This window comes from Erythranthe guttata, chromosome 6, assembly GCF_056151865.1.
Source record: "Erythranthe guttata isolate IM_541 chromosome 6, IM_541, whole genome shotgun sequence".
Classification (NCBI taxonomy): Eukaryota; Viridiplantae; Streptophyta; class Magnoliopsida; order Lamiales; family Phrymaceae; genus Erythranthe; species Erythranthe guttata.
The window spans coordinates 147,357-173,102 of NC_142538.1; the positions used below are offsets into that span (position 1 = coordinate 147,357).

Here is a 25,746-nt window from a genome sequence, read left to right on the forward strand (position 1 = left end):
TAATGTGCATCACTAATTGAATGTTGTTAGTGATAAACTTGCAGGTTATTTGAGTATCTATTGTGCTACCTCTACGCTACTGTGTTTGTTGTTAAGTTAGTTATTTTGCAGAGGATTCACATAGTGTAGTAGATTGCATTCCATGAAATAGAGTTATACCATATGTTTTAAATTATTTCACTTAATCTTCATATCGTGATTTGCGCCATTCGCGTATTTTTCTTTGTAATATTTAATTGAATTTTATATGTTACAACTCTGAATTAAGAGATATTTTTTTTATTTCCTTCCATTTTGTTTTACTTCAATTGGTGTTGTTATAAAAAGATAATCGTTTAAATATTATTATTTTTCTCATTTTGAAACTCATATCCGTGCAACGCACGGGTGAAGTACTAGTCTTATTAATTTATCAGTGGGTAACACCTACAAAAGTGGTTTTTCAACTTTGGGAATTTCTCTTTAAATCGCCCTCCCATTTTTTTTTTCTTTTCTTTATAGACACATTATATTTAACTATATTTCATGAATAATGAATAGGATAATCCCATTCCCTCCTGTTACGTCATTCGTGTGAAATAATTTATCTAAGTATATTCTTCTACCTTGTATATGTAATAATAGTCAAATGTCCAAAAGCTCTGTAATTTGGATGACTAATTAGTAATTAGTAATTACAGGTATATTGGGCCAGTAGAAGATCCAGTTGATTTTTGGATATCTATGCTAAGCTGGACTGCCGTGCTAGCCCAACAAATAATTATTTTACCCTTTTCTTTTTCTTTTTCTGACGAGTCACGAGATGAGAGTAGGGGGTGGGTCCAAAAACATAGTATATTATAAAATTAAATGGAAATTCAATCATTATCATTTAATTCTTCTTCTGTATTAATAAGGAGAAAAGGGAAAATGATTGTCGTCCGTCCTGTAGTAATTGACCAATTAATTATGCAGAGAGTTATGAATATTGAATATTCAAATCAAATCAAATCCCCCACATGCTTTCCTGACCAAACCACCGCACTACTACTTGATAAAATATCCATGGCCGGCGCCGGAAATGGAGGATTCCTCTCCTCCGCCGGTATCTCGCCTTTATTTCGCCACCGAGACACATCTACAACCGTCCAACAACTTAAGCCATTAATCTCGAATCCTAGAAGATTCTCTGTTTTTGCATCCACAGAAAAACAGCATCGACAGGGAGCTACTTGTGTTTCAGACACGAAGTCGACAAAGGACGGACGGCTGACTTTGAAAGATTACTTTGAGCAGAGCATTGAGTTGATTTCTAGATCGGACGGCGGACCGCCGCGGTGGTTTACACCTTTGGACTGCGGTTCCCGCTTACAAGACTCTCCTCTATTCTTCTATTTACCTGGTAATTATAAGTTAGTCCTTGTTCATCTGTTTCTGACTTCAGTTTACATTATGATTTTTTTAATTTGAGTGTACTGAATTTGTGAAACATCAATTTTGTAGGGGTTGATGGAGTTGGAACTGGACTTGTGTTGCACCATGAAAGACTTGGCAAGTAAGACCTCCTCTACATTCTCTACTACTTTTACATTTCATTATTTAGATCATTGGTCACTCTGATTAATTATTGCCTGATCGATCGACTTATGTAGGGTTTTTGACATATGGTGCTTCCACATTCCCCTCTCAGACAGAACATCATTTACAGGTTTTTCTTCAATCCAAATTTCATGTTTCGAACTGTTTAAAAAGAAAAATTTACTGATTTTATGGTTACCTCCCAGACCTGGTGAAGCTGGTTGAAAGCGCAGTTAGGTTAGAGTATTCACGTACCCCTAATAGACCCATATATCTTGTTGCTGAATCTTTTGGGGGATGCCTCGCTCTTGCTGTTGCTGCTCGCAACCCACATATCGATCTTATACTCATCTTGGCTAATCCAGGTCATTAATTATCCTCTCTTTTGCATAACTACAAATCATCGTTTTCATGAAAACCTTGGATACTAAATCTTCAACCTGTGTTACTCAATCTCTTATTGGCAGCTACTTCTTTCAGCAGATCTCTGCTTCAACCAGAAACTCTATTACCATTTTCAACAATGATGCCCGACCAATTCAGCTCCAGCTTACCTTATTTGCTGTCTTTACTCACAGGTATTAATTACTCCCATCTCTTTTGATTTTGGTTGCACAACATTCCATTTCAGAATATTTAAATAGTAATATCATTCGTAAAATATTAGGTTCTCCTTTAAAGATGGTGACAACAGCCATTGGGAAACGTCTTCCTCTGGAACAACTGTTTGGGAAGCTATTTCATGATACTATTGCAGTCTCATCGTACCTTTCTGTAAGTCTCAAACTTAATCAAAGAACTTGTGATGATCTTCGCCTTAATTTGTTCAAATATGCAAATACACTGTTTTTCATACTAGTCGTTAGTTTCAGGCTCTCACTCAATGTTTTGGCATATCACGTGTAGGAACTGCTATATAATTTGATGTTGTATTATATATTAACTTTTGCTGCTTTTCTCCTGATGATTTAATTTTGTTTACCTTAGGTTTTACTGGTTAAATTGTAATTTTTCACAAAAATCGGTATTCAGTGAAATTGATGACTAGATTTGCAGGTACTGTCTGATGCATTGACAGCTGAAACGCTTCGATGGAAGCTGGATATGCTGAAATCAGCTGCTGCATTTGCCAATTCACGACTTCATGCTGTGAAAGCTCAAACACTGATACTTGCTAGGTTGTCAATCTATTCCTCCTATCTCTCTGGATTCTATAGCATATTAACATAGTTCAACATTGCTGATCCATGTTTTATTCATGTGGCTGATTGACATTTTGCAGCGGACAGGATCAGTTACTGCCTAGTCGGGAGGAAGCAGAAAGATTACGTCAAGTGTTGCCTAAATGTGAGATCCGCGTATTCGATGACAGTGGTCATGCCCTCTTCTTGGTAGCTTGATTTGATATTCCAATATTTTTTTCATTTCTTAATCAAGCAACAAATGAGTAGTGATTTGAATAGTTATGCATGCATGCATGCAGGACGAAGATGTCCGTCTGGTATCAATCCTGAATGGTGCCAGTTTTTACCGACGTGGAAGACGCCATGACTATGTCTTAGATTACTTACCACCATCCCCTTCTGAATTTCAAAAAGTCTATCAACCACAAAGGTGAATTGGAGCGAACCCTTTTTTATATGATAATGATGAATTTGAATGCTTATTTAAAGGAATAAATAAACTTTTTGGATCAGATGGGTAGAGGCAGCCACTGACCCTGTGATGCTATCAACTCTGGAAAACGGAAACATTGTGAGAGGTCTTGCTGGGATTCCGTCACAAGGACCGGTGCTATATGTAGGTTACCATATGATGCTTGGGCTTGAATTAGGCCCTCTCGTGACACGTTTTTGGAAAGAAAGGAATATTCTTTTGCGAGGAATAGCACACCCGATGATGTTTACCAAGTTGAGGGAAGGCAAATTACCTCCTTTATCAAGTTTTGATTCAATGAGGATCATGGGAGCTGTTCCTGTTTCAGCACCTAATTTCTATAGACTTTTCTCTTCTAAATCCCATGTTCTACTTTATCCTGGAGGAATGCGCGAGGCTCTTCATCGCAAGGTCATTTCACATTTTCATTCAATTTTTTAGTGTTATTTAATATATTTTGCTCCACCCTTATTTTTATAAAAAAATCAGGGTGAGGAATACAAATTATTCTGGCCAGAACAATCAGAGTTTGTTAGGATGGCAGCTAAATTTGGAGCCACAATCATACCATTTGGTTCTGTTGGAGAAGATGATATTAGCGAGGTAAGCCTTACGTACAGCTTCTAAATTAAGAATGACTTGGTGTGTTTAAGACTGTTCGTCACACATATGTCATCAAATGTTCCTTTTATTATAATTTCAATTACCACCTAAAGGTGATTCTCTAACATACTAGTGGTCAATTTTTTTTGTCAGTTACTCCTTGATTACAATGACCTAATGAACATTCCATATTTCAAGAACTCCATAGAAGAGCTAACAGATGAGGCAGTGAAGCTGAGGTATATATATCTCTATGCTCTATATATACATATATATAACTAAGCTCCTTCAAAATGTTTGTAGTAAATCACTCAACCATGTTGTAACAGAGGCGGCAGTGTGGGAGAGGTTTCAAACCAAGATGTTCATCTTCCAATCCTTGTACCCAAAGTTCCAGGCCGTTTTTATTACTTATTTGGAAAGCCGATTGAAACAATAGGTACGTAAGTACGTATATATTGCTATATATATGCTCAAAATACGAATGAAATGAATTTGGTGATTATCCAGGAAGGAAGGAAGAGCTGAAAAGCAGAGAAAAGGCTGATGAATTGTATAGACAAGTGAAAGGTGAGGTTGAGAAATGTCTTGATTATCTAAGGGAGAAAAGAGAGAATGACCCTTATAGGAATATGTTTGCTCGTTTAACTTACAAAGCAACCCATGGATTCGATGCTGAGGTACCTACATTCGACTTCACCAAATCTCCCTAATTTCTCGTCGAACACACTGCCTGCCTGCCTGGGAATTCATTCAATTCAAATTTAAGCATTTGTAGATGTAAATAATATTATAAAACCAAAATAGTTTTAACAATTCTTTATGTGTATGTGTACACTATGTTATAAATCAATGATGATATAGGCTGGAGAATAGATATCAACTGATCTTTATGTTGATTGATTCCCTAAAAAAGAGATTTCCCAGTGAATGAATAAATTTCCTTTCATTTCATTTCCCAGCTATATGTGGACTGACATAATTGCAGGCCCAGCCCAATTAATTTTATCGGTCTAAACTATAAACTGGCTACCCTAATTTTAGGATTAACTGTAAAATTCATCTTAAAAGTTCCATCAACTATAAAGCTACTATTTTTACTAATAAATTCCCTCAACAATGAAAAAAATAATAATTGAAGTTTGCCAATGACCTTTAAGTTGAAAAAATAAAATAAAGGAAAATTATGAATAATTGTATGTTGTAAAATAATGAAAAAGAAATTGAGAAAAAGGTGAGAATGGTAGAAAATGTAATTCGGTGGGCAATTGATAATTGAGATAAATAAATGATAAGTGAGAATTGTTCATACATGGAATTGGAAGGTAAGGTAAGGTATATTGATCACAAACAGAATATTCTAATAACACTTGAACCATGCAAACACTGGAAACTAAATTAACTTATATTAATTAATTACTCCGTAATTGAGATCTCGATAAGACAAACTTAATTATGAAATCATCAGAAAAAAACCAGATCAATATTTCTTGGTAAAATCCACTTCCAGATTTCAGATTAGAAGACCCTAATTATCAACCCCTCAATTACCAACCAAATTAAACAATCAGAAGCTGGAAAGAAGAAAATAAAACCCAGTTACGTTAATTAAAACCCCTAATACATCAATCAATCAATCAATCAGCAGTGGGAATATATATTATATTATATTAAACAAAATCATGCATCACAATCGAAGCGTGAGATCAAGGTTAACGTTGTCTGCGGACTCATTTCCGAAAAACTGCTCAGAAGCCGATCGTCGTCCTCCACCGAAAACTGCCAAAGGAGCTGGAGGAGGATTAGAGGACGGCTGAAGCCAGTAGGCGGCATATGGGGGAGGCTGGTCGTTGCGTTCGAAGGATCCGGCGAAGGAATGGCCGTCGGCGGTGGTTAGGGTTCGTCGGGTGGCCGCTCGCTCGCGCTTGTGGGCGTTCTGGTGGCCACCCAAAGCTTGAGAAGTGCAGAATTTGCGGTTGCAGTAGAGGCAAGAGAACAGTCGGGAATTTGATGGTGCGTTTATTTTGTTGGATGGCTGAGGGTTTAGCTTGAAAAATTCGTATGTGCTAGGGTCTGCCATTTTTGCTTGTGGGAGATGAGTGAGAGAGAGAGAGACCGAGTTATATTTATAGAGAGAGAGAGAGAGAGAGAGAGAGAAGGGGGGTGGGGGTGGGTTCCGAAGTATGGAGTTATATAGTGTTGGTTGGTTGCAGTGGGTAGGAGTACATATATAGATATATAGTGACTGTGTGTATGTATATATATTGCGAATTGCGAGTACACAAATGCAGTGTAAAACTGCAGCTGCACACACACACACAGAGAGAGAGAGAGAGAGATTAGTTTGTTACTTTGTTTTGTCTCTTTCTACCACTGGTATCTGTATTTTCTCTTCTTTAATTTCTATCTACTTAATAATTATGTATTTCAATTCCAACAATTACAAGTTAATTATATTTGTAAAAATTACCAATTAAATACATATATACTCACTTCACATTTGTTTCAAATTAACTGTTATTTTGGAAAACTTTTTTGTTCCATTTTGTATATATGTTACTCTAAAATTTCTATTATACATCTCAATTACTCACTTTTTTTCAACTTTGTCCTCATTATTCTCAAATAATTATTTCTCACAAACAATTAAAGGGAAAGAAATTACATTGAGGGTTGATATACAGTACAATAATTACTGGGAACAAAACGCGAAAATGGGAAAACGCTCAAAATGAGAGAGCGACCTGATTGCATATCAAATTAAACCCATGGAGATCGATGTTTCATGTGATGGAACAGAATTAGTACTAATTATTGGGGTCACGTTACAAATATGTACACGTTGAAAGAAATTAAAATGCGAAGCTAATTAGTGTAATTAAGTTTATTATTAGTAATTACATACCATTTTAATTATTGATATAAGAAAATGGAAGGTAGAAAGTAGAAACAAAAGCATTCCTGAAATTTGTCATCTTATCGACAGCAAATACATTTTGTCGTGGCTATAAACTTACGCAAAAAGTTAAAAACAAATACATTGTCGTGAATATAAGTTTAGGTGCATGCCTGGCTAATTGTTGGTTCTCCAAACTTAGAAATTATTGTACTTAATTTCCGAGTGGGTTCAATTTGAACTAGCTAGAAGAAATTGTAAATTAATTCCTAGTACGTGCCGAAATTGATATTATTGATTTAATTAATTTAGGAAAGGTAGAAAGGAACAAATTCAAGAATATTTTATTTCATAAACATATTGAATTCGTACAGGGATGTACATTTTATGGCAAGTTTGTATTGAACAGAAGGGGGCCTATACATAAAATGAATACACACTATTTTGATGAAATTGATAAGACATTGAGAGTATGGGTCTCACATCTAAACATTAAAAAAAGAATATATTTTGAATGATGATGGGAGTAGACGTGTACCATGAGAATTTTGATACACAAAGGAAAGGCCTCCTTGTCCAATCACTTGGATCATAAATAATAATAATACTAAGCATAGTGATTCGTGGAGTACTACACATTAATTCGTTCGAGGTAAGGTGACATATATAGTACTGGTTTTGTAATTTTATGCTAAAAAGGTAAACCCCTATTAACTTAATAATGGACGACATGACCACATACATTATACAATATGAACCCCTATATATAATTTCAACAAAATTAAAATAAAATAAAAATGTCTGCAAAGTAGTGACGTGGACGTGCAAGTGACAATGTGAACGTGAGAATATTAATTAATTAGATCAGAGTTACAAGGGGGCCGGGGTTATAATAGTAAATAAAGTTGCATTTGCAGGTTTTGGTTTTGCATGCCATCGACGGGTATATATGCTCATATGTGACAACAAATGGCAACTTCTGCTCCTTGTTTCGCTGCAGTGGTTGTTATGTCAGGTCTAGAGAGAGAGAGAGAGAGGCTTATAAAGAAAGATAGAAGAGTGGGGAATATAATAGTAGGTACTAGTGTATTAATTATATGCACGAACCAATGACGAAATGACGTAAATTGCTGTATTTTGTAATATATGTCGAAGATAGAAAGGCAGTAACCGTATCACTAAAATAGCAACTAATGTATAAAAAGACACCAAGACAAAACTTGTGACTTGCCTATCTATATATATGCCTACACTTGAACCTGCACCAAGACAATTCTTCATCATACCCATTTTCTGGGGTTAACCAATATGCTTCACTGGACCATCATCCATATTATATGGGGTATTATGATCCCACTCAGTTGATTTTATAATGAAACCTCAAGTTAGTCGTATCTTCATATTTTGAAAATTAGTTGTAACTTCATAATTTTAAAAACTGCACGCCTTTTTTTAATTTATTCCTTTTCTTGTTTCGCATTTTTACAGATAGCAACTGACTTATATATACGTTACAGATAACTACACTCGGAACAGCATGTTCTTCGTAAGAGTAGTTGGATGCTTCAGCTGCTAATTAATATCAAAGTACTTGGGATCTTCGGGAAAGTGGTATTCAACCTTCAACTGCAATAACAAAAACCTATGTCAAAAACCAGCAGATCACAGATGGTAATGTAATGAACACATTCAAAACTCAGCATACGTTTTCATCCTGTACACCATTTCAATTATATGACATGTAATAACACTATAATTTCTTCAATAAACCAGCCCCAAGATTTAATTGTATCGGGAGATGTTGGAAGTATTGATTTTAAGCATACGGAATATAAAACACATTACCTTGCCCTCATCAGCATCTGAATGACGTTGAGGGAAAACGACCTTCAAATCATCGTACAAATAAAATCTTCTATGTCCTTCAATGTTGAATCTACTTCTTTCTGTAGCCAAAGAAGCATTTGATCTGCTAACTGAAACCGAGCTTTCCTTGGAGAAAGGACAACTAAATCGTAGGTGAAGAGCATAACGAAGAGCACCAGAAGTGGTGGCATTCCCATTGGCCTTTAAACAAGAATGCAAAGACTTCCTCTCAGTTCTATGGAAAGCATCCATCTCATCACTCTGGCATGAATGACACTCTAAAAGTTTCTCAGCATTGCATACTCGTTCGTCGTGTATTTCATCTGGGACCAAAGGAGCCTTGCCCTCATCTTTTTCATTGAAACTTTTCGAATCTTCCCTTCCACGAAAGGAATCCGAAGCTGAGGAAGCAAGAAAGACCGTCTGACGCAAGAATGTCTGTGTGGAATAACAACAAAGATTTCACTGATTGAATCATATGCATAACCCCAAATAGGAAGACAATTCTTGAACTGAAATCCTTCTCTTTATCTTATTATCACATCTGGTTAACTATAACGATGCCTCAAGCAGCGGATTTCAGACTCAAGTTAATCATGCTGGTCAACTCTTAAATTACCTACCATTTTCAACAAATTTATCTTTCATTGATCCCCCTAAGTTAAATTTCTGTTACTCAACAAACCCACTAAAAAGCTGAAGTTATTTCTGTTACTCAACAAACCCACTAGCTGGCCGGAGGCATATGGCCTTCTGTGTTGTGTGCTGCGTGGAACATCATTTGTTTCAATGTGCTCAAGTGCATGTCTTAAAAAAATTAAATTTACTAGCCCAAGAAGAAAATATGAGACTCCGATAAGAGAATTGAGATGAGTTTGAATGTTAGCACTCGCGCGCAATAATGTAGGACAGACCATATATAGCATAAACCTGTCAATCTCCATAAAAAAATGCACGTTTCTTTCTGTCTCGCAGATAGGCACAACATAGCATCTCATTTAGATCAGATTATAGAAACCAAGAAAGGGTCAAATTTTGAACAGGAAATAGGATAATTAATACAGATATATTGTCTATGCAGCTTAAAAAGAAGTTGATTTAGTAGAACTTGCCTTGGTGCCAGCTGGCATGTCACTTAAATCATAGTTACAGAAGTAGGTGTGCATAGGTGTCTTCTCAGGGTTGCTCAGGACCTGCCGATCATTCTTTTCAGTGGATAGTGAAATTTCTTTAAACCATAATAAAATATGCTATCATTTCTGTCACAGTGGGAAAAAAAAAGAAAACCACAATCCCACTCGAGGGTAAGTATGTGTGACATGAAATGATTCCTAAGTTTGAGGAAAAATAGTTGAACTTTTCTAACTGAAGCATAAATTGTAATAACATCATAAGAGGATGCAGGAAAAAAATAGACAAATGCATTCACCAGACACATGCATTGAAGTACAGCAGAAAAGAACACTCTTCACAAATTCAAATCATAAATGAGTATTGTAACTTGTAAGTAGCAACAAAATATGAACATGACATAATCTAGTAAATTTTTGCAGATAATCCATCTAATAGAACACTTGCACATATTTAATAATAAGAAAAATGTAAAGTGAGCACTGAAACTCGAAAAGGCATTCCGAAACGGAGCTCTAAGAGAATGAGTTGTTCCTACGAGAGAAATGGTGACCAAGGTTCAGCAAGCCCGTCATATTAACAGGAGAAGTAGTTATAATCATGTTGTAATTAACCAGCTGAATTATAAAAAGCAGAAGTAGAAAATACATAAACAAACTGCTATTACTTACAAAAGAACAGCAACAAGCAGATCCAAGAACATAACTGTACGAAGCCTTGGCCAAATATCAGCAGGATCAAACAGTCCTAAATAAAATCTGACTAGAAGAAATATGTACCAATTGGATGCGCCCTTTCATAGGAATACGCAGACGGTTTTTTCCACTTTTGGAATCATTGCTATCGACATTCTTTTTCACATTTTCAGTCCTGTACTTGTTTGAACGTGAATTACCAGCAAGATCTATCGATGCATAGTATAATAAATAGCTGTCGCCGTCGATGCTCGTAACTGCAAATGGAAGTTTCTGTGATTTCGGCGAGAAATTTCCTCCAGTTATGCTCAGTACAGCAAGAAAACCATCTATTTTCTGTCAATTCATAGCGAGGAACTAATATTATTAAAAAATGTTGTCAAGCCTGTCCATGGGGAGTACTAACATCGAGTAATCAAACAACTACATGGGACACCAAACAAGGAAAGTAACAAACAAAATAAATAACCTGATTAAATTTTCCAGATGAAAGCCGACCAGACAGCAGAGATTCCTCAAATGACCCAACCAATGACCTCCGAGTACAAAAGCCCCTCAAATTGGCATTTTTTTTAGAATTGATCGCAGTTCTGGGGTTCTGAGAGAAAGGCCATTTTGTTCCAAATTTAGTTAATGAGGATGATGATTGGACTTCTGCTTGAAGAATGTTAGTCTCTTCACATGATATTCTAGTTATCCTGAATTCCTCATCTTCAGAGGGAAAGATCACACCTGAAAATCTCTCATCAAGAGAATGTGCAGCCTTTTTCCATAGCTCCTCTTCCTTGCTACTCCTCCTTACTGAAGGTTCTACTCGCTCATAAAATTTTGGCCCAAGAGGAGACAAGGAGAGTGGGGATGATACAGTTTTTTTCGAGGGTACTGATTTGGCCCCTGAGTGGCAGCTTACCTCACTTGGTGCAAAAAATGGATCACTTCCAGCTCCAGGTGATGGTTGATGTGAAAATTGGACCAGTCCCTTATCCTCTAATACAGGGCCATCCGTAAAAAATATTGAGGTTCTTTTACTGTATTTATGCAACTTCTCATTTAGTTCTGAACAATTACTCACTGACCATATTGGCATAGTTGAGTGACTTTTACAGCTGAGATTTGCTCTTTTAGTTTCTTGTATCGAAGAAATACCACATGCTTGTTTACTAGAAGGACAACCATTCAGAAAGTTATGGCTGTCAATATCTAAAGAATCGCCATTGAATTGCTCGGGCAAGAGCAATTTATTTAGTGGAGACAGCAAACGCTTCCTGACATGTAATCCACTGGGTTCAGCTTCTTTGAGAGTGATACTGGCAGAAGAAGAGTGATAATGACTTGGTTCACCGTTTAATCCATCAGATACCATATCGCCCTTATCATAGTTAAAACCAATAATCCTAGATACGGGAGGCTGAATATATCTCCTGGTTTCTGAAGTAGACGAGTCAACACTTTCCCCACAATGCACGTTTGCCACCAAAATGTTAGGTGTGGCATCCAATAAACTTTTCTCAAATCCATCAGGAGATTTCGAGATCCCCGTGGAGGTTTGCCACTGAAAATCTCCCAAGGAATAACAAATTGAATCCCCACAATTTCGGCTCACATCTTCCGCACATATCCCGTCTAAATTATATGTGCTAACATCAACAAACTGTGGCACACTGTAAACATGTGTCCTTAGAGGTGCAGGTCCCACCTCAGACGTTTCACTAGATGAAACCTGAGGTAATCCCATCACTGTCGAACAAGGCAAAATATATTTTAGTAAAATTGGCAACTTCAAATTGCTTATCCCAAAAACTCAGCCTACTTTAATTATCAATATGATAAATCCAATAATGAAAAAGAACTTTCAGTATTTTATCACAAAGAATAATGAAAATTCAAGCAGGATGCATCAAACTTCCAGTCTAGACACATCCTAATCTCAATTGGCAAGAGGTACTTCAACTGAGCCCAACCTGAATGTAACAATACCGAGAAATAAAATGGAGTGGTTCAGAAACAGTTCGTTGCTTCCAACAAAGGCATCCAGCCAGTGCCTGAAATAAGAAAATAATGATGAAGATCAGAGAAATTGTCATCATGACTGACTAAATTTTCGGTAAATCCAACCAATAAAAGGATGAAATATTTGCCAAAATTTCAGCAGGTGAGACGCTTTTCACTACTCATTCTACGAGATCATTACATTTACATATTTTTAGACTAAAATTGGTGCGGAGACAAATGTTAAAAAAAAAAATCTAAATAAATAGTTTCTGGCGATCAGCTCGAAGAGATAAAAAGACAAATGAAACAATTTAAAAAAAAAAAAAAAAAAGTGCTCGGTGAAAATAATTGCTTCACTTCTTTCTCCACCTTCACTTTAAAAGGCGGAAAAGGTTCAGAAAAAATAAAGATTAATCATATTAATGTCAATGATCTCTCCGGAATCCGCATTTCATTGATTGAATGACCATTTCATTTATCAACAAGTAAGGAAGATAACTCACCGAACAACAGAACAGTTTACTTGTACGCCACAAATTCACCTAAAACATTGAAAAGGGTAAAAAAAAAAAAAAAAGCTAAATAAGAGATATGTATCGACGGTAGAAGGAGTTAAATTAGAAGAGGATGGGAACGCACCGGAATAGATAAATTCCGTCACCGATCAATGCTTCTGATCGTCGTTTATCCAAAAAAATCAAACAACCATTCATCAGTTGAAAAAGCAAAATGTATGTAATTAGGAATTCTAGAATATCAACTAGTTTTATATGAAAATGAAAAATGAAAAAAACAAATGGGGAGGGGAAGAGGTTTAAGTAACGTGTGTGCTTTATATGATGGTAGTAGTATTTTACTTTCTTATCCTTTTGGGTCTAATGGTAATGAGTAACGGTGGTGGTGGTGGACTGGTCATTGTACTAACAAGGATTTTTTTAATGTTGTTGATGATTTATACTTGGATTTGGATTTGGATTTATTCTTTTTAATTTTTTTTGAGAAATGGAATGATTATTAATGTATGTGAATAAAAGTAATAATGATGGTTAACTAAACATAAATTTATGTATAAATTTACTTAAGGAATGAAAGAGACTGTAGAAACTTTGAAAAACTAAAGTATATAATATACTATGATATTTTAGGCATTCATGAAAAATAAGAATTTTCTTAATAGTTTAGAGGTAAGAACCCGTGCATGCGTGTGACATTGACACGTTTGCCTGGTCATTCATCGATGTGGCACTAGCGAATTTTTCTCGATGTACACAGCACATTTATCTTCTTAAAAATATGCAATTTCCCATATTTCACCATTAATTATATATATAGTAATGGTTTACACTTTACACCAACACAGTAGATCATTAACAATTCAGGTTCTTTACCAGTGGGCCATAGTTAGGTGATTATAATAAATAAAAAAAAAAAAAATTATTTAGAAGGAGAACATTAGCATGTGCATATGGGCCAGCAGGGAACAACGTGAAGGCCCATATCCTACTACTTTGATGGGCTGGTATGTATTATTGATATTTAATCAAATATTCTTGAAATGAAATTGTACTACTTACAAATTCATTAGTTATTGAAACCATTAATAATACGATTCACAAAGAAAAACCACCCGGCCAGCCAATAAATGACTTGCAGACTAAAATGGTCTGGCTGCCTCTTGCATCATCTTCTTCACTCTCACCAGTTTTTCTATCTCCTTAAGAACCTGCTCAACAATATGAATTCAGTCAAATTACGGTTTCCGGTAAAAAAATATTCCAAAGCGAAAAGAAATTTATAACTTTTGAATTCACCTCCACAGATAAATCATCCATAGTCACCGCATCCGGTTCATCATAACCCAATTGAGAAGCTATTTCTACTCACACACGAGAGGGAAACACGTCAAAACAAAGAGAAAATACAATATAAAGAGAAATAAGAAAAAGCATCAGCATCATAGACTCACTCTGGAGTGAAATGGTTGCATCAGCTGTAGAATATCCACTTCGCCCGCTATTGTACAGCATCGTCAGTTGAGCAAGAACCTGCAAAATGGATTGCCGTTCAATTATTCGTGAAAAAAAGAAGAAGCTATCTTTACAGGATGACAGTTGTAGTGAAGTATAATAATAGTCAATAGCAACTGAAAACATAATTGAATAGACCTCTGGAGAAGATTTGCACATTGAAGTATCAAAAGCAGAAAGTTGAATCCTATCCTCCATTATGTCTCTGGCCACCAAGTCCAACGGCACATCGATCCAAATTGAAATTCCATGTCTCAGTAATGCCCTAAATGAAAGTCCCCAAATAGTCATCACATACACACACAAGAAATTGCATCATTATGTAACAACTGACAGCCACAAATTACACACATACAAATTAGTTGAATTTTTAACAGCTCCATTCCCAGCACAAACAATCATCCGACCCATCGACGACAACTGCTTCAGTACTTCTGTCTACAAATAACTCCAACTATGAACTTATGGATCATATAAGCACAGATCAATTATAATTTGTAAACACAATGAGGTTACTCCAAGTCACCTCTGATGCAAGATATCCCTCTTCGTCTTTCTCGATTAATGATATGGCAGCAGATTTTCCTCCAGCGGCTTCCTCCACCAGACTATCGCTGCAGCATGAAATCACGCTTTATTGAAGATAACCATGGTGACATTTATAATGATTAACTCTGAGATAGATACTTATACAGCTTACCTGTCAAAATAATAGTAACGTAATGCATCGGCAAGATTTCTCCCCAAACTGGATTTGTAGGAACTATTTATCCCTGTAGTCGCATGAATTATGATAAAACAGATCTAAGATCGAAAAACAAAGTCTAAATATATGTGAAATGAAAAGATAGGTATCCAGCATTTCAGCAAAGATTCTCACCAAGTAAGAATATGGAAGTTCCCTTTAAGTCGGGGGCTATCTCGGTAGCCCTTTTCTGAAATAAAATGAACAGTTCAATTAGCTCTTCAAAACCGATGAATCATTTCAAGAGCAAGAAATCTACTACTCACTTTGATTGCTACAGACTGGTCATTTTCAACAGCCGTTGTTGCCACTGATTCTAACAGAAAGAAACGCAAAAGCATAAATGAGGCTCATCTTTGGCTATGAATCTCTTCTTGTCTATGAAGGCAGCAGTAGATAGTAGTCAATGAGCAGAAAGCATACTAACTTTAGAACAAATTCAGGTGAATTCTAATATCATATGAGATTGACTTGTTAACCTATCAAACCATACTTGAACCCCATTTATGTTTATCAATTCAAGAAGCTATAGAGTTACAGGCAAAACAAAACAGATAAAAAATAAATTCAAGTTTGATTAGCATAATTTCGAAGTAAATAAGAAATTCAGATGGTGTTTGAAGTAAATAAATAATTGCCGAATAGACCATAACTAACAATTATAACAACCTAAAACCAATAGTTGAGAGATTTCAGATTAACAGCGTAGCGTGTCTATAACGACTGATTTACCGTTTCTGAATATGCCTAGTGCTTACCCAGTAATTCAAATGAAAATCAGTGACATCATCAAAAATTCAGGTAAAAATTGATTGTGGGTATACGATGCGTATTTGAATAGGGAAGAAGAAGAGAGGAGTGTTAACCTGAAGTGCCTTTCTGGAGGATTGCGCGAGTGGTAGAAATGCGAGATGGAAATAAATTTGAAAGAACGCCGGTGGAGAACTGAGAACGGGGGGGCGATGGATGATGAATCAATAATAGGCGGGGGCGGGGGCGGCAGCAGCAGCCAATAGCTTGGATTATCTCCATATCCAATCCCTTGCCACTCCAACTCTCAATATATTCTTTTCTATTTATATTTATTATTTTTTTGGGGCTGACTTAAATTAGTCTAATCTAAAGATCACCAATTTGATATGGGCTGTGGGAGTGGGACTGTGTGTGGTGGGGAAATTCTATAGCCACCAAAACTAAAAAAAAAAGCAGTTCAAAAAATTGAATTGAATTAAATTTGGGTAAATCACGGGCGGGCAAACCCCTGCTGTATTGATAATTACAAATATTGCATCACCTATTTCTCCATCTTATAATTTCGCTCTGGATTTCCAAATCTACCCCTTGTTAAATCTATTATTTTATCTTACCAATAGTTTGTTTGTTTAATAAAATGATAACTTAAACAATTCATTCCTTTGGTAGGGTTTATAAATTATTATTTGAACAGACCGAGATCCATGATACAACAAATACATTGGCTTCTTTTCTTTTAATAAATAAAATAAAATGCACACTGGCCACTGCAACACAGAGCATAAACAATAATAATGGCAAAACTTTGATATACTAACTGAACCTCCAGACATATGAATTAATTGAGCAACGGAAATAAAGGGTTGTGAATGTGATTCCACGAAATACAAAGAGAAACAAAACTGATTATATTTACACACATTTACGCAGAGCAAGAAACTGGCAAATTATACTCAGCCCCAAGTGTGAAAGAATGAGAGCGTATGTGTTCCACCGATAAATGCAATACAAATTCAGCTGCCACCTGCATCCACTCAACTTCGATCTTAATCCAGAAACTATCATTATGCCAATTTAATTGTAAAAATCTTAATCATAAGGCACCAGAAACCTATTAAGTATCACAATTCCATAAATTGCAAAAGGATGTCGGTTAAATACCGACGACAATATCACAGCTTTCACACTGCACAAAGTATGGAAAATCAACTCCAAATCCATTCAGAATCATCAGAATTTCCTTAAGAGTTTTTTTATTTTGCAATCTTAAGATAACTTCAGATGAGAATAAATTTTATGAACATGCATGTATGGCAAATCCTATTTCCTATTACAAAAAAATTACCGGTAGACGAAGATTATGCACATAGGTAATTTCAACTCAGATCCTAATGCAGTTCATCAATTGTCGGCACATGAAATTTTACTTGTAAAGGTGTATATGCGGCCATAATTGGTGCAATGTAATTGAGGATGCAATAGGATCTGCCGTAGAAGATTAAGTTTAATGCACATAGAAATTATCATGATACAAGATTGACTTTACCTCTTATCTGCCCGGAGTTTGGTGGCTTCATGTTTGATAGGTGCAAAGGTGTTAATGGAGGAGAAGCAACTCCTTGTGTGTTCTGCACAATTTGAGACGATCCCAATAGCTTACCTGAATGAAAAGCTGCTGCTCTATAACTACTAGAGGGTATGGAGAAACTTCTAGACACAGTAAGTTGCGGCAGCGGAAGTGGAGACCCTCCTATCGATTTCCTTGAAGGATTCCTATTTGTCGGAGATACTTCTCGGTTTCTATTGACTAGTGGAGCAGAGTGCCCAAGTGCCACCACAGAACTTACAGGTTTGAACCCAAAAGAATCGGGGGGCCTAGGCAGCTCATGCAGCTCACTTATCTTGGGCGAAGATACAAGTGGAGGTGAAGCACTATGAGATGTCTTTACAAATGAAGGAGCCAGTGGACCAGATACTCGAGAAACAAATCCGGAAAATAATTGAGGTGGTTCAGTGGTGCTGATGAGTCCACTAGAATGTGCAGGCTTGTTTGATGATGGTTTGCTTGCTAAAGGACCTGAGAAAGCTTGCCTTTTTATTTTACGAGTATCGAATCCACTCTGAGTATCAGCTTGTGGGGCAGCAGCTCCTTCGGCGGGGGGGAAAGGAAGAGGGAGGAAGTGCTGCTTGTTGCTGTTGTTCTCTTCAAAAGTTATTTCCGATTTTGAAAAACTGAGGGCGGACGAACGGTTATCTATGAATTTCTCCGGCTTCTCAATGTCGAGTGGGGATGAATGCCACATGTTTTTCGAACTAGTTGTTATTGAACCCTTTGCATCAGCTGGAGTTGGAAGCACATGAGTACTAAGTTTTGACACAGAAGCCCGGATTTCTCTAGTTCTGTCAGCAGGGTCAAACTTCTCTGCGTAGATTGGAGCAGAATGACTGCCCGCTCGATGTCGTTGACCAAGTATTTGGTCCCCTTGGTTTTTGCCACTGTTCATCTGCACATCAACGTCTTTTATTTTTTATGTTTGTAAATTAAGGGCAACAAAATGATCTAGCTCCATATTCCGTACAACAGGACATGTTAACTATAATGCAGAGCTAATATTGCATTGGACAGGTACACAAAATGAAGCCAAAAGTGAAATGGAAAAACATACATCCCACTAATAAAAAGGTGAGAATAGCTAAAAAACATACATCCCAGTAATCTAGAAACGCTGTAAATGAGATGCTAAGTTAGGAGCTGAAGCCAAAGAACTAGCAGAGAAAACTCACCTCCATTGAGTTCCTCAATGTGTAAGCATTGTCTATCTCCTGTTCATTTTGTCTATAATCAAAACTCAATTCTCCAAAATCATTGCTCTGAAAACTGTTCCCTTCATAATCATCTTTTTCGCTTTCATTCAATTCATATAGCTCATAATCAATATGTTGCTTCTCAGCAACATTTCTAATATGTGGTTCAACTGCTTCGAGAGATTGATATCCTTTCCGGAAAAAGTTCAACTGCATTATAAAAAGTAAGTTCAAATCGTGAAAACTTGAAAAAGTCAATGATAAAGGCCATCAAACTTGAAATCATAAAAATACAAGAAAACCTGTGCTGCATGGTGACGAGCTGCTTGAGTTAATAGGCTCCGGCTTTGCCCTTGCTTCAATGATTCTACACGAAAAATGCAGAGCCTTGCAGCATCATCGTATTCCTCACAAACAACTTCCAATTGCTGCGAGGTGAAAGGCTCCCCTTTTCCATGTCTTGACCGTCCCTTTTCTCTAACTTGTCCCACCATGTATTCAAACATCTCTCTGCATATCATGCAAGAATCAATAAAATGTAACATGAATAGGAATATCCGTTATGGAAATCCATATACCTTTTTTCATCGCATTGCAACTTCATCTCCTGCACTAGTGAAAAGTAGATCATCACCAAGATGTAAATTAAACTAATGCACCAGCAAAACGATGTATTAGTGAAAGCAAACCAGATGTATTAACAAGAGGTATATGTTCACAAAGCAAGTTCAATAATGGCATGCATTTCTTATTGATATTGTTACTGATTAGAGGAGCACTTGGCAAATATGAGTAAAATTATTCCTGGTCCCGCATACTTTACAAAGCTATAAACCTTATTCTCTATCGTGTATGGTGTGTAAGAGCCATGCATGACTCAAAACCAGAAAAAAGTCATTTGCAGCCGCAAAAACATCTTACATTGCAATAAAAAAAAATTAAAAGATTTTGCAGTTCAGATACAAATGTTCGTTACAGATAATCAATATACTAGCATTTGATATACAAACCTCCACTTTGCGTAGCTCACTAAGAAGAGACTCTGATGGGTTTGTAATTGTCATGATAATATGGGTCCGCTGGAAAATAAAGAACACTAAGTTATGATCAAAAGTTCACTATTGTATATGTTCAAAATAGCAAAGATTGGCATGAAAATAAAAATACTAACATAGCTATCAACTAGTTTCTGAAGCTCAAGCTGCAGTTTTCCCAGCAACGATAATGCTCCTCCTGCTCAGTCACAGAACGAGTACAGGGTTCAAACAAGTGTAAGGCGGCTACACTTCATTTCACATATTGAAGAACTCACTATACATAATGACATCAACATAGTTTCACATTGCTGCCAATAAACAATTAAACTAGATTCTAGAAGCAGAATGAACTGGCTCACTTACTACTTTCTCCACTATCATGCATTGCAGTTTTCTCCAATAGACAATTACCCATCTCCAGCAATGACTCCGAAAACTCTGAAGTAAGACATAAAGTTGATTATGATATTATAGCATCTTGTAACAAAAAATGCAGATAAAATGCAGATTAAATGTCATATAATCCTTTAATATAGTCATTAATCCCTAAGTTCACTATCAAGTTTTAAAATGCACTTATTTTCGATACATTTGAGCTATATATCCTGACTTATTTCAAACTTCATTGCTAACATCTGAACTGAACTTCCAGAAAATTGCAGTTACGTTTCAGAAAAATCAATCAACTTCGGGAAAACTTAAAAGTGAGACAACAAAAAACTATATCATCGCAAAGCTCCTCCATAAACATATGTTTGCAACTCTACTGGTTTTCCAAAATCAGAGTTCACAGTTAGAAATTTTAATTTTAGCTATTACATCACATCAAACAAGTACCATAAGCACTATTCGCAGTTGCAGCAGCAGCTGAAAGCAAGCTATCATAGCATGTTCTCATATCTTTCATATCCTGCAAACAAAATACAGCAAACAAGACATAGTCACAAACCAAGAAGGAAAAGAATCCAAACAATACTGGCAGGTTATCAGAAGTATCTCTTAATTTACAAGGAGTTGCAATGATGGCAATTAATTATTAAGTTAGGGCACAAAATCTTGACATACAAAAGTCAAGCATAAAAAACATAATATTCTTCTTTACATGTTAGCTGGTTCACTTCTAGATACCAATCTGTAATTCATCCTCACAAATGATTATTGAGTCCAATTACCTAGAAATATCCAAAATCGGACTGAGCGAAAACCCATTATCATTAAGCTGGAATCATTTCATCCCACTTCACGATATCTCAATCAGATGTCAAAATTCGCCTAAGAGAATATGTTCAACAACCATACGCATAAAACCAGCCTACTTGTTGGACGGAAGGTCAGCATTGGCATTAAAACTAATAAACAGAAATTGCTCCTTCCACCTCAATTCCCTTATAATTTGAGAAATAAACTGAGATGCAGTAAAAACTAATAGCAAAAGTAAGAAACATTAATTAAGAAGGACCCAAAAAAAAAAAAAAGTTGAGTAATTAAGATCCACCTTTGCTGCTTGAGTTAACCCATCAGTATGCACCGAAATTTTGTGATCCCATTTTATCTTAGGCTCGCTCTTATGCAATCCGATATTCCTCAGCTTCCGCAAAGGCGATTTCATCGTTGGGCAATAAACTCAACTCCAAAATTCCTCTCGCTCTCGGACAAAAGGGGGGGGGGGGGGGGGGGGAATAAATGCACTAAAACATGAACAGGCCGAGTGAATTTAACAAAAAATTGGAAGAAGAGATTGAGAAAGGGGAAAGAAATTATTTAGGGAGAAGGGAAAGTAGAAGAGAAAATTCTCTAAGTTGAGCGCCGAAATTGAAAAGCTGTAATTTTGACGGGACCTTGTTATAATCCAATGTACTGTTACGTAATTTCCGTTCGGTCAAACTGGAATTCTCCTCTCCAGTTCCCTTTTCTCCAGTGTTGGCCAGTGTGAACTGAAAGGCGCATTAGAGGGCATCTACGGATAATATAAATTATTATATATCTATTTTGGCTGAAAAATAGAGTGAAGATTCAAAATAAAAGGCGTATTCAACCGCGTAGTTGTGTTGTGTACGATGAAAATACCACGATGAGGATTGACCGTTTTGCCCTCAAAGATTAGTAATCAAAGTTAAAATGTAAAAAAAACTTAAAGTCAGAAGTCAAAGATTGGGTGTTAGTGATGTAGGAGATAATAATAATAATAATAATAATAATGGTGTTGAAGTTTGACCAAAAGACGGTGGATCACGTGTCGTTTAGTGCACCCCAATCCTTTTTTCCCCTATTGTCCACATTTTGCATATCATCGGACTTTTTGACAACCTTATTAATTATCTACACTTTCTTGTCTTTATTTCTATAATAACTAATAATTCCTAAAACAGTCGACCTTTGAGCTTGTAAATGATGATATCGTTTACTACTATTAAATTATAAATATATATTTAGGATTGAAAACAAATTCTAAACAATTTATTGAGGTCCAAACCTCATGGACTTTGAAATTATATTTGGGCCGAAATTGAAAATGAGAAACCCTGCTGTAATATTTGGGCCGCTATGTTGCTATGTTTGGGCCTTAGGTGAGAAGAAGTTCGGGCCCGATGTTATTCTAAACGATTACCATACACAGCTGTGAAGCCCAACACATATAGCAGGCCCAAAAAAATAAAATATTTATGTATGGTTGCACTCTCATTAAGCAATCCTTGATAAACACACGAATTAATTACCTCTTTCTTTATTACTACACCATCAATCACCTCCTTGATTAAGCCAATACTGTATATATATATATGTGTGTGAAATGAAAATGTGAAAAGTCAAAGGGTGGTGGTGGTGGTGGGTGCGTAAGAGTGAAGTAAGGCACATATCCCGTATTTGGGGAAGTCTCCAATCTACACATGATCACATAATTTGACACACAATTTCAATTTCAATTTCAATTTGAACAAAAGTAAGTAAATAGAAAAGTAAAAAGAATTAACCAACACGAAACATCATCCATTCCATTCCATTCCATTCATAGGTGGTTGCTTCAAATTGCTGCTTATTAATGCAACAAAATATCGTGTCGGTTATGATAACCGGTCTTATATATTGTGCAAGGATTATGGCATGGCTTATTAATACAAGATCAACCTCATCAATCAATTGTGCCAGGCAGTAATAATAATAACAATAAGTGGACCTACTTACCAGGCCAGGCAGTAATAACTCCTTTTGTTGACCAAAACAAATATGAAAGAAAGCCTGTAATAAGTCAGCAAATTACGCCACAATTTACTATCAACTTTTTACCAGGCAGACGATGCAGTAATAACAGAAATTAATTTGTAGGGTTGATGGGGTTCTACAGTACAGCAACATTGATTGTTCATTCTATAAACTTTGCTTTTCTTCTTTCTTCTTTTCTTTCTTTTTTACTGTCACCCATATATATATATATATACATATATCTAGGCACAGCCTTTTCATTTATTTTTGGTTCATAGTCAATTAATTTAATTAATGCACAACTATGGATCGGAGTTGACTGCTGCATATCTATCTTTCATCTATAGTTAGATTTTGTTTTACCTTTTCTTCAATTTAATGTAATTGCTACTTTCTATATGTATGTATGTGTATGAATGGATGGATGGCAAATTAATAAAAAAATTGTGAATAAAAAAATGCAAGTTGAGAATGGAGATAGTATCCCGCCGTATATATAGTTGCTTCACGAGACCACAACTTCTGACCCTTATTATTTCCCATGTATGTTCATATTTCAAGTTTCAACTACTACTGCTACTACTTGACAACTAAATCATTATTTTTATTTATTTATTGCTCGATTTGTACTATATATTAGTAAATTACATGTTTAATTAATATGATTGTAGTATTAATTAGTTTGGGAGGTCGAACCTGCTTAAAACTGCTAATTAATTCATTGGATGTCTGCCTCCCGTGGCTCAATTGGTGGACACAAAGAATCTTTGACATGTTTTTACATTACTATATTATTATTATTATTATTATCAAAATCTTCAGACCAAGCTGTCTTGTTTTTCCAACCCTACAACATGAAACCCATTTCCCAGATTAATTAATTAAATACTAGTAATATTGAATTGTCAAGAAATATAAAAATGTAAAGTATGCTAAAACTGTTAGTGATTCCGTCAAAGGAAGATTTATATTAAGTGGGATAATAATAATGGTGAGTGATTAAGTTCTTTCCTTAGCCTGGTGAAGATGCCTTGTGAATATAAGCAAAGATGCCATTAACCTGCATCCCCTGCTTCTTGTGGTCACAAATACATATTAGGGGATCTTTTTTTTTTTAATATATATATATATAATTAATGTAAAAAAGAAAATTCTACACTAGAGCTGAAAAAAGGCCTTTCTCCTTTCTTGAGGATGCTTCTCTGCTTTCCAATAAGATAAGCTTCAGATTCTGGCAATAAATAATCAATGCTGCTGTGCTTTTTCATTGTTAATATGATGCATGATTGCTTTCATCAAAACTTTTTATGCTATGCTGACTTTTCATCTTGGAATTTGGCATACAACCAAAAAGTGAAATTTAATCTTTTATTCCCATTATGGGATTGCTGACACCCAATTCTTCAAAACTTGTAAATGATTTTAGGCATAAAAAAATTCCCAAATCAATAAATTGTGGTATTGGTATACAGAGCAGAGCAGATCCAAAAAATATGTAAGAAGAAAGAATTAAAGATTGTGAACTTTTTTTCTTCCATTCTGATTAATGTCATTACAATATGCCCTTTGATTCAAAACCTAACACTGTGACTACTTTCTTCCTCCTGATCTAATTCATTAGTTGGAGTATCAGTGATCCCACTAGAACATGATATTGAAACTCCCATCTCATTTTTGCCTTCCTCCATCCTCAAATTCATCTGCAGATTCCTCGATTTCTTGGAGTCAACTAATTTCCCATGATTTCTCGCTTTCCTCTTCCTTTGGTGAACACGGCAAACAACCCAATCCCCTAATTGCATCATCAATTTCTACATATAAAAAAATGAATTCATGAGCAAATCAATCAAACTTCACACCATTCATCAATTCATATAAATTACAATCCACACCTGAGCTAAGAAAGGAGTGTTTATCGAGCCCACGAGGCATAATTCATGCATAATACACTGAGTTTTCTGGTCACGAGACTTGTTGTTCCGTTGACGGAAGACAAAAGATTTCTTGATCCCAATAATTAGGTTACTTCCTGGAGCAATTATTTGCTTGTCTTTGCCAATGGCTTTCCAGTACCCACAATCGGTACCGAAACTGCTGCCGTTGCATTTGGTCAAAGGCGACCTCTTTCTTTTACAGAAGAAGTATCTCTTCTCCCTCAAGTCACCTTTTAAATCAAAAAAAAAAAACAGCACAAAATCACAAATCAACCCCTAAATCACAAATTAGGTCATACTTGCCCTAAATTACTCACAACAGCACAAAGGATTTCAGAAAGGAACAAACCAGGTAAATCCCAGGGAGTGGATTGGAAAACGTCGAATTCGGGAATGGCAGAAGCAGGCAAAGGAAGAGAGTAGATTTTCCTCTTCAAATAGTGAACCAAAACTTCTTCATCAGTTGGGTGAAATCTGAACCCAATCGGAAGTTTAACACCTCCTCCATTCCCATCCTCTGGCTTTGCCTTCTCCATCTTTTACAAACCAAACAATTTTTTTATTTTTTTTAAATTGAAAAGTTTTTACGATGAAGAAAACACAGAGGATGTCAATTTATGAAAGCGAAGAAGAGATTCATGTTTGTGATCTGAAAGAGTTTTAAATTTAATTGGTTGGTTTGGTTGTGTGTTCTGATTCTGAGAGAAAGAAATTGGGAAATCTTGTTTAAATAAGGGGAGGGAAATTAATTTATTAATTAATTAATTAATTAATGCTGCGAAAAGAAGGGGGGTCCACGTCCTACTCCTACTCCTATTCCTACTAGGACTCGAACTCCTTCGTTGACC

The 25,746-nt window shown here is 35.9% G+C and overlaps 6 protein-coding genes across 13 annotated transcripts; 1 reads left to right on the forward strand and 5 right to left on the reverse strand.

Annotated features, from left to right (window-relative positions):
• The first annotated feature begins 871 nt into the window (after window positions 1-871).
• On the forward strand, window positions 872-4,770 carry LOC105964089 (phytyl ester synthase 1, chloroplastic). Its single transcript, XM_012988592.2, has 14 exons — window positions 872-1,381; window positions 1,483-1,534; window positions 1,632-1,687; window positions 1,764-1,922; window positions 2,025-2,135; window positions 2,225-2,331; window positions 2,614-2,735; window positions 2,840-2,948; window positions 3,041-3,171; window positions 3,255-3,624; window positions 3,703-3,816; window positions 3,970-4,055; window positions 4,146-4,255; window positions 4,327-4,770. Exons 1-14 carry the CDS (start codon window positions 910-912, stop codon window positions 4,527-4,529), a joined length of 2,202 nt encoding a protein of 733 aa, XP_012844046.2. The 5' UTR covers window positions 872-909; the 3' UTR covers window positions 4,530-4,770.
• A 733-nt stretch (window positions 4,771-5,503) lies between these two features.
• KNU (C2H2 and C2HC zinc fingers superfamily protein) lies at window positions 5,504-5,896 on the reverse strand. Its single transcript, XM_012988631.2, has one exon. The coding sequence runs from the start codon at window positions 5,894-5,896 to the stop codon at window positions 5,504-5,506; it is 393 nt and encodes a 130-aa protein (XP_012844085.1).
• A 2,245-nt stretch (window positions 5,897-8,141) lies between these two features.
• On the reverse strand, window positions 8,142-13,483 carry LOC105964088 (meiosis chromosome segregation family protein). Of its 4 annotated transcripts, XM_012988589.2 has the most exons (8): window positions 13,036-13,483; window positions 12,900-12,938; window positions 12,366-12,446; window positions 10,874-12,141; window positions 10,489-10,740; window positions 9,691-9,771; window positions 8,558-9,016; window positions 8,142-8,338 (listed from the first exon to the last, which is right to left on the reverse strand). In XM_012988589.2, exons 4-8 carry the CDS (start codon window positions 12,137-12,139, stop codon window positions 8,285-8,287), a joined length of 2,112 nt encoding a protein of 703 aa, XP_012844043.2. In that variant the 5' UTR covers window positions 12,140-12,141; window positions 12,366-12,446; window positions 12,900-12,938; window positions 13,036-13,483; the 3' UTR covers window positions 8,142-8,284. The 4 variants fall into 4 exon arrangements, with proteins under 4 accessions (XP_012844043.2, XP_088675270.1, XP_012844044.2 ...); XM_088819144.1 differs by lacking the exon at window positions 12,900-12,938 and having other exon boundaries at window positions 13,036-13,181; XM_012988590.2 differs by lacking the exons at window positions 12,900-12,938; window positions 13,036-13,483 and adding an exon at window positions 12,766-12,892.
• A 437-nt stretch (window positions 13,484-13,920) lies between these two features.
• On the reverse strand, window positions 13,921-16,330 carry SKL1 (shikimate kinase like 1). 2 transcript variants are annotated; one of them, XM_012988587.2, is made up of 10 exons: window positions 16,035-16,330; window positions 15,435-15,484; window positions 15,304-15,358; window positions 15,124-15,196; window positions 14,950-15,037; window positions 14,779-14,861; window positions 14,562-14,688; window positions 14,363-14,441; window positions 14,208-14,272; window positions 13,921-14,119 (listed from the first exon to the last, which is right to left on the reverse strand). In XM_012988587.2, the coding sequence occupies exons 1-10, from the start codon at window positions 16,198-16,200 to the stop codon at window positions 14,051-14,053; spliced, it is 855 nt and encodes a 284-aa protein (XP_012844041.2). In that variant the 5' UTR covers window positions 16,201-16,330; the 3' UTR covers window positions 13,921-14,050. The 2 variants fall into 2 exon arrangements, with proteins under 2 accessions (XP_012844041.2, XP_012844042.1); XM_012988588.2 differs by having other exon boundaries at window positions 15,435-15,546; window positions 16,035-16,314.
• A 373-nt stretch (window positions 16,331-16,703) lies between these two features.
• On the reverse strand, window positions 16,704-21,859 carry LOC105964085 (hydroxyproline-rich glycoprotein family protein). Of its 4 annotated transcripts, none has more exons than XM_012988584.2 (10): window positions 21,259-21,859; window positions 20,601-20,673; window positions 20,127-20,201; window positions 19,898-19,959; window positions 19,737-19,805; window positions 19,305-19,333; window positions 19,029-19,236; window positions 18,706-18,936; window positions 17,468-18,425; window positions 16,704-16,945 (listed from the first exon to the last, which is right to left on the reverse strand). In XM_012988584.2, exons 1-10 carry the CDS (start codon window positions 21,370-21,372, stop codon window positions 16,935-16,937), a joined length of 1,830 nt encoding a protein of 609 aa, XP_012844038.2. In that variant the 5' UTR covers window positions 21,373-21,859; the 3' UTR covers window positions 16,704-16,934. The 4 variants fall into 4 exon arrangements, with proteins under 4 accessions (XP_012844038.2, XP_088675271.1, XP_088675274.1 ...); XM_088819145.1 differs by having other exon boundaries at window positions 16,704-16,954; window positions 21,259-21,757; XM_088819148.1 differs by having other exon boundaries at window positions 20,936-21,609.
• A 2,614-nt stretch (window positions 21,860-24,473) lies between these two features.
• Window positions 24,474-25,626, reverse strand: LOC105964084 (NAC domain-containing protein 83). The gene is made up of 3 exons (XM_012988583.2): window positions 25,248-25,626; window positions 24,857-25,128; window positions 24,474-24,775 (listed from the first exon to the last, which is right to left on the reverse strand). Exons 1-3 carry the CDS (start codon window positions 25,432-25,434, stop codon window positions 24,536-24,538), a joined length of 699 nt encoding a protein of 232 aa, XP_012844037.2. The 5' UTR covers window positions 25,435-25,626; the 3' UTR covers window positions 24,474-24,535.
• Between the last annotated feature and the right edge of the window lie 120 nt (window positions 25,627-25,746).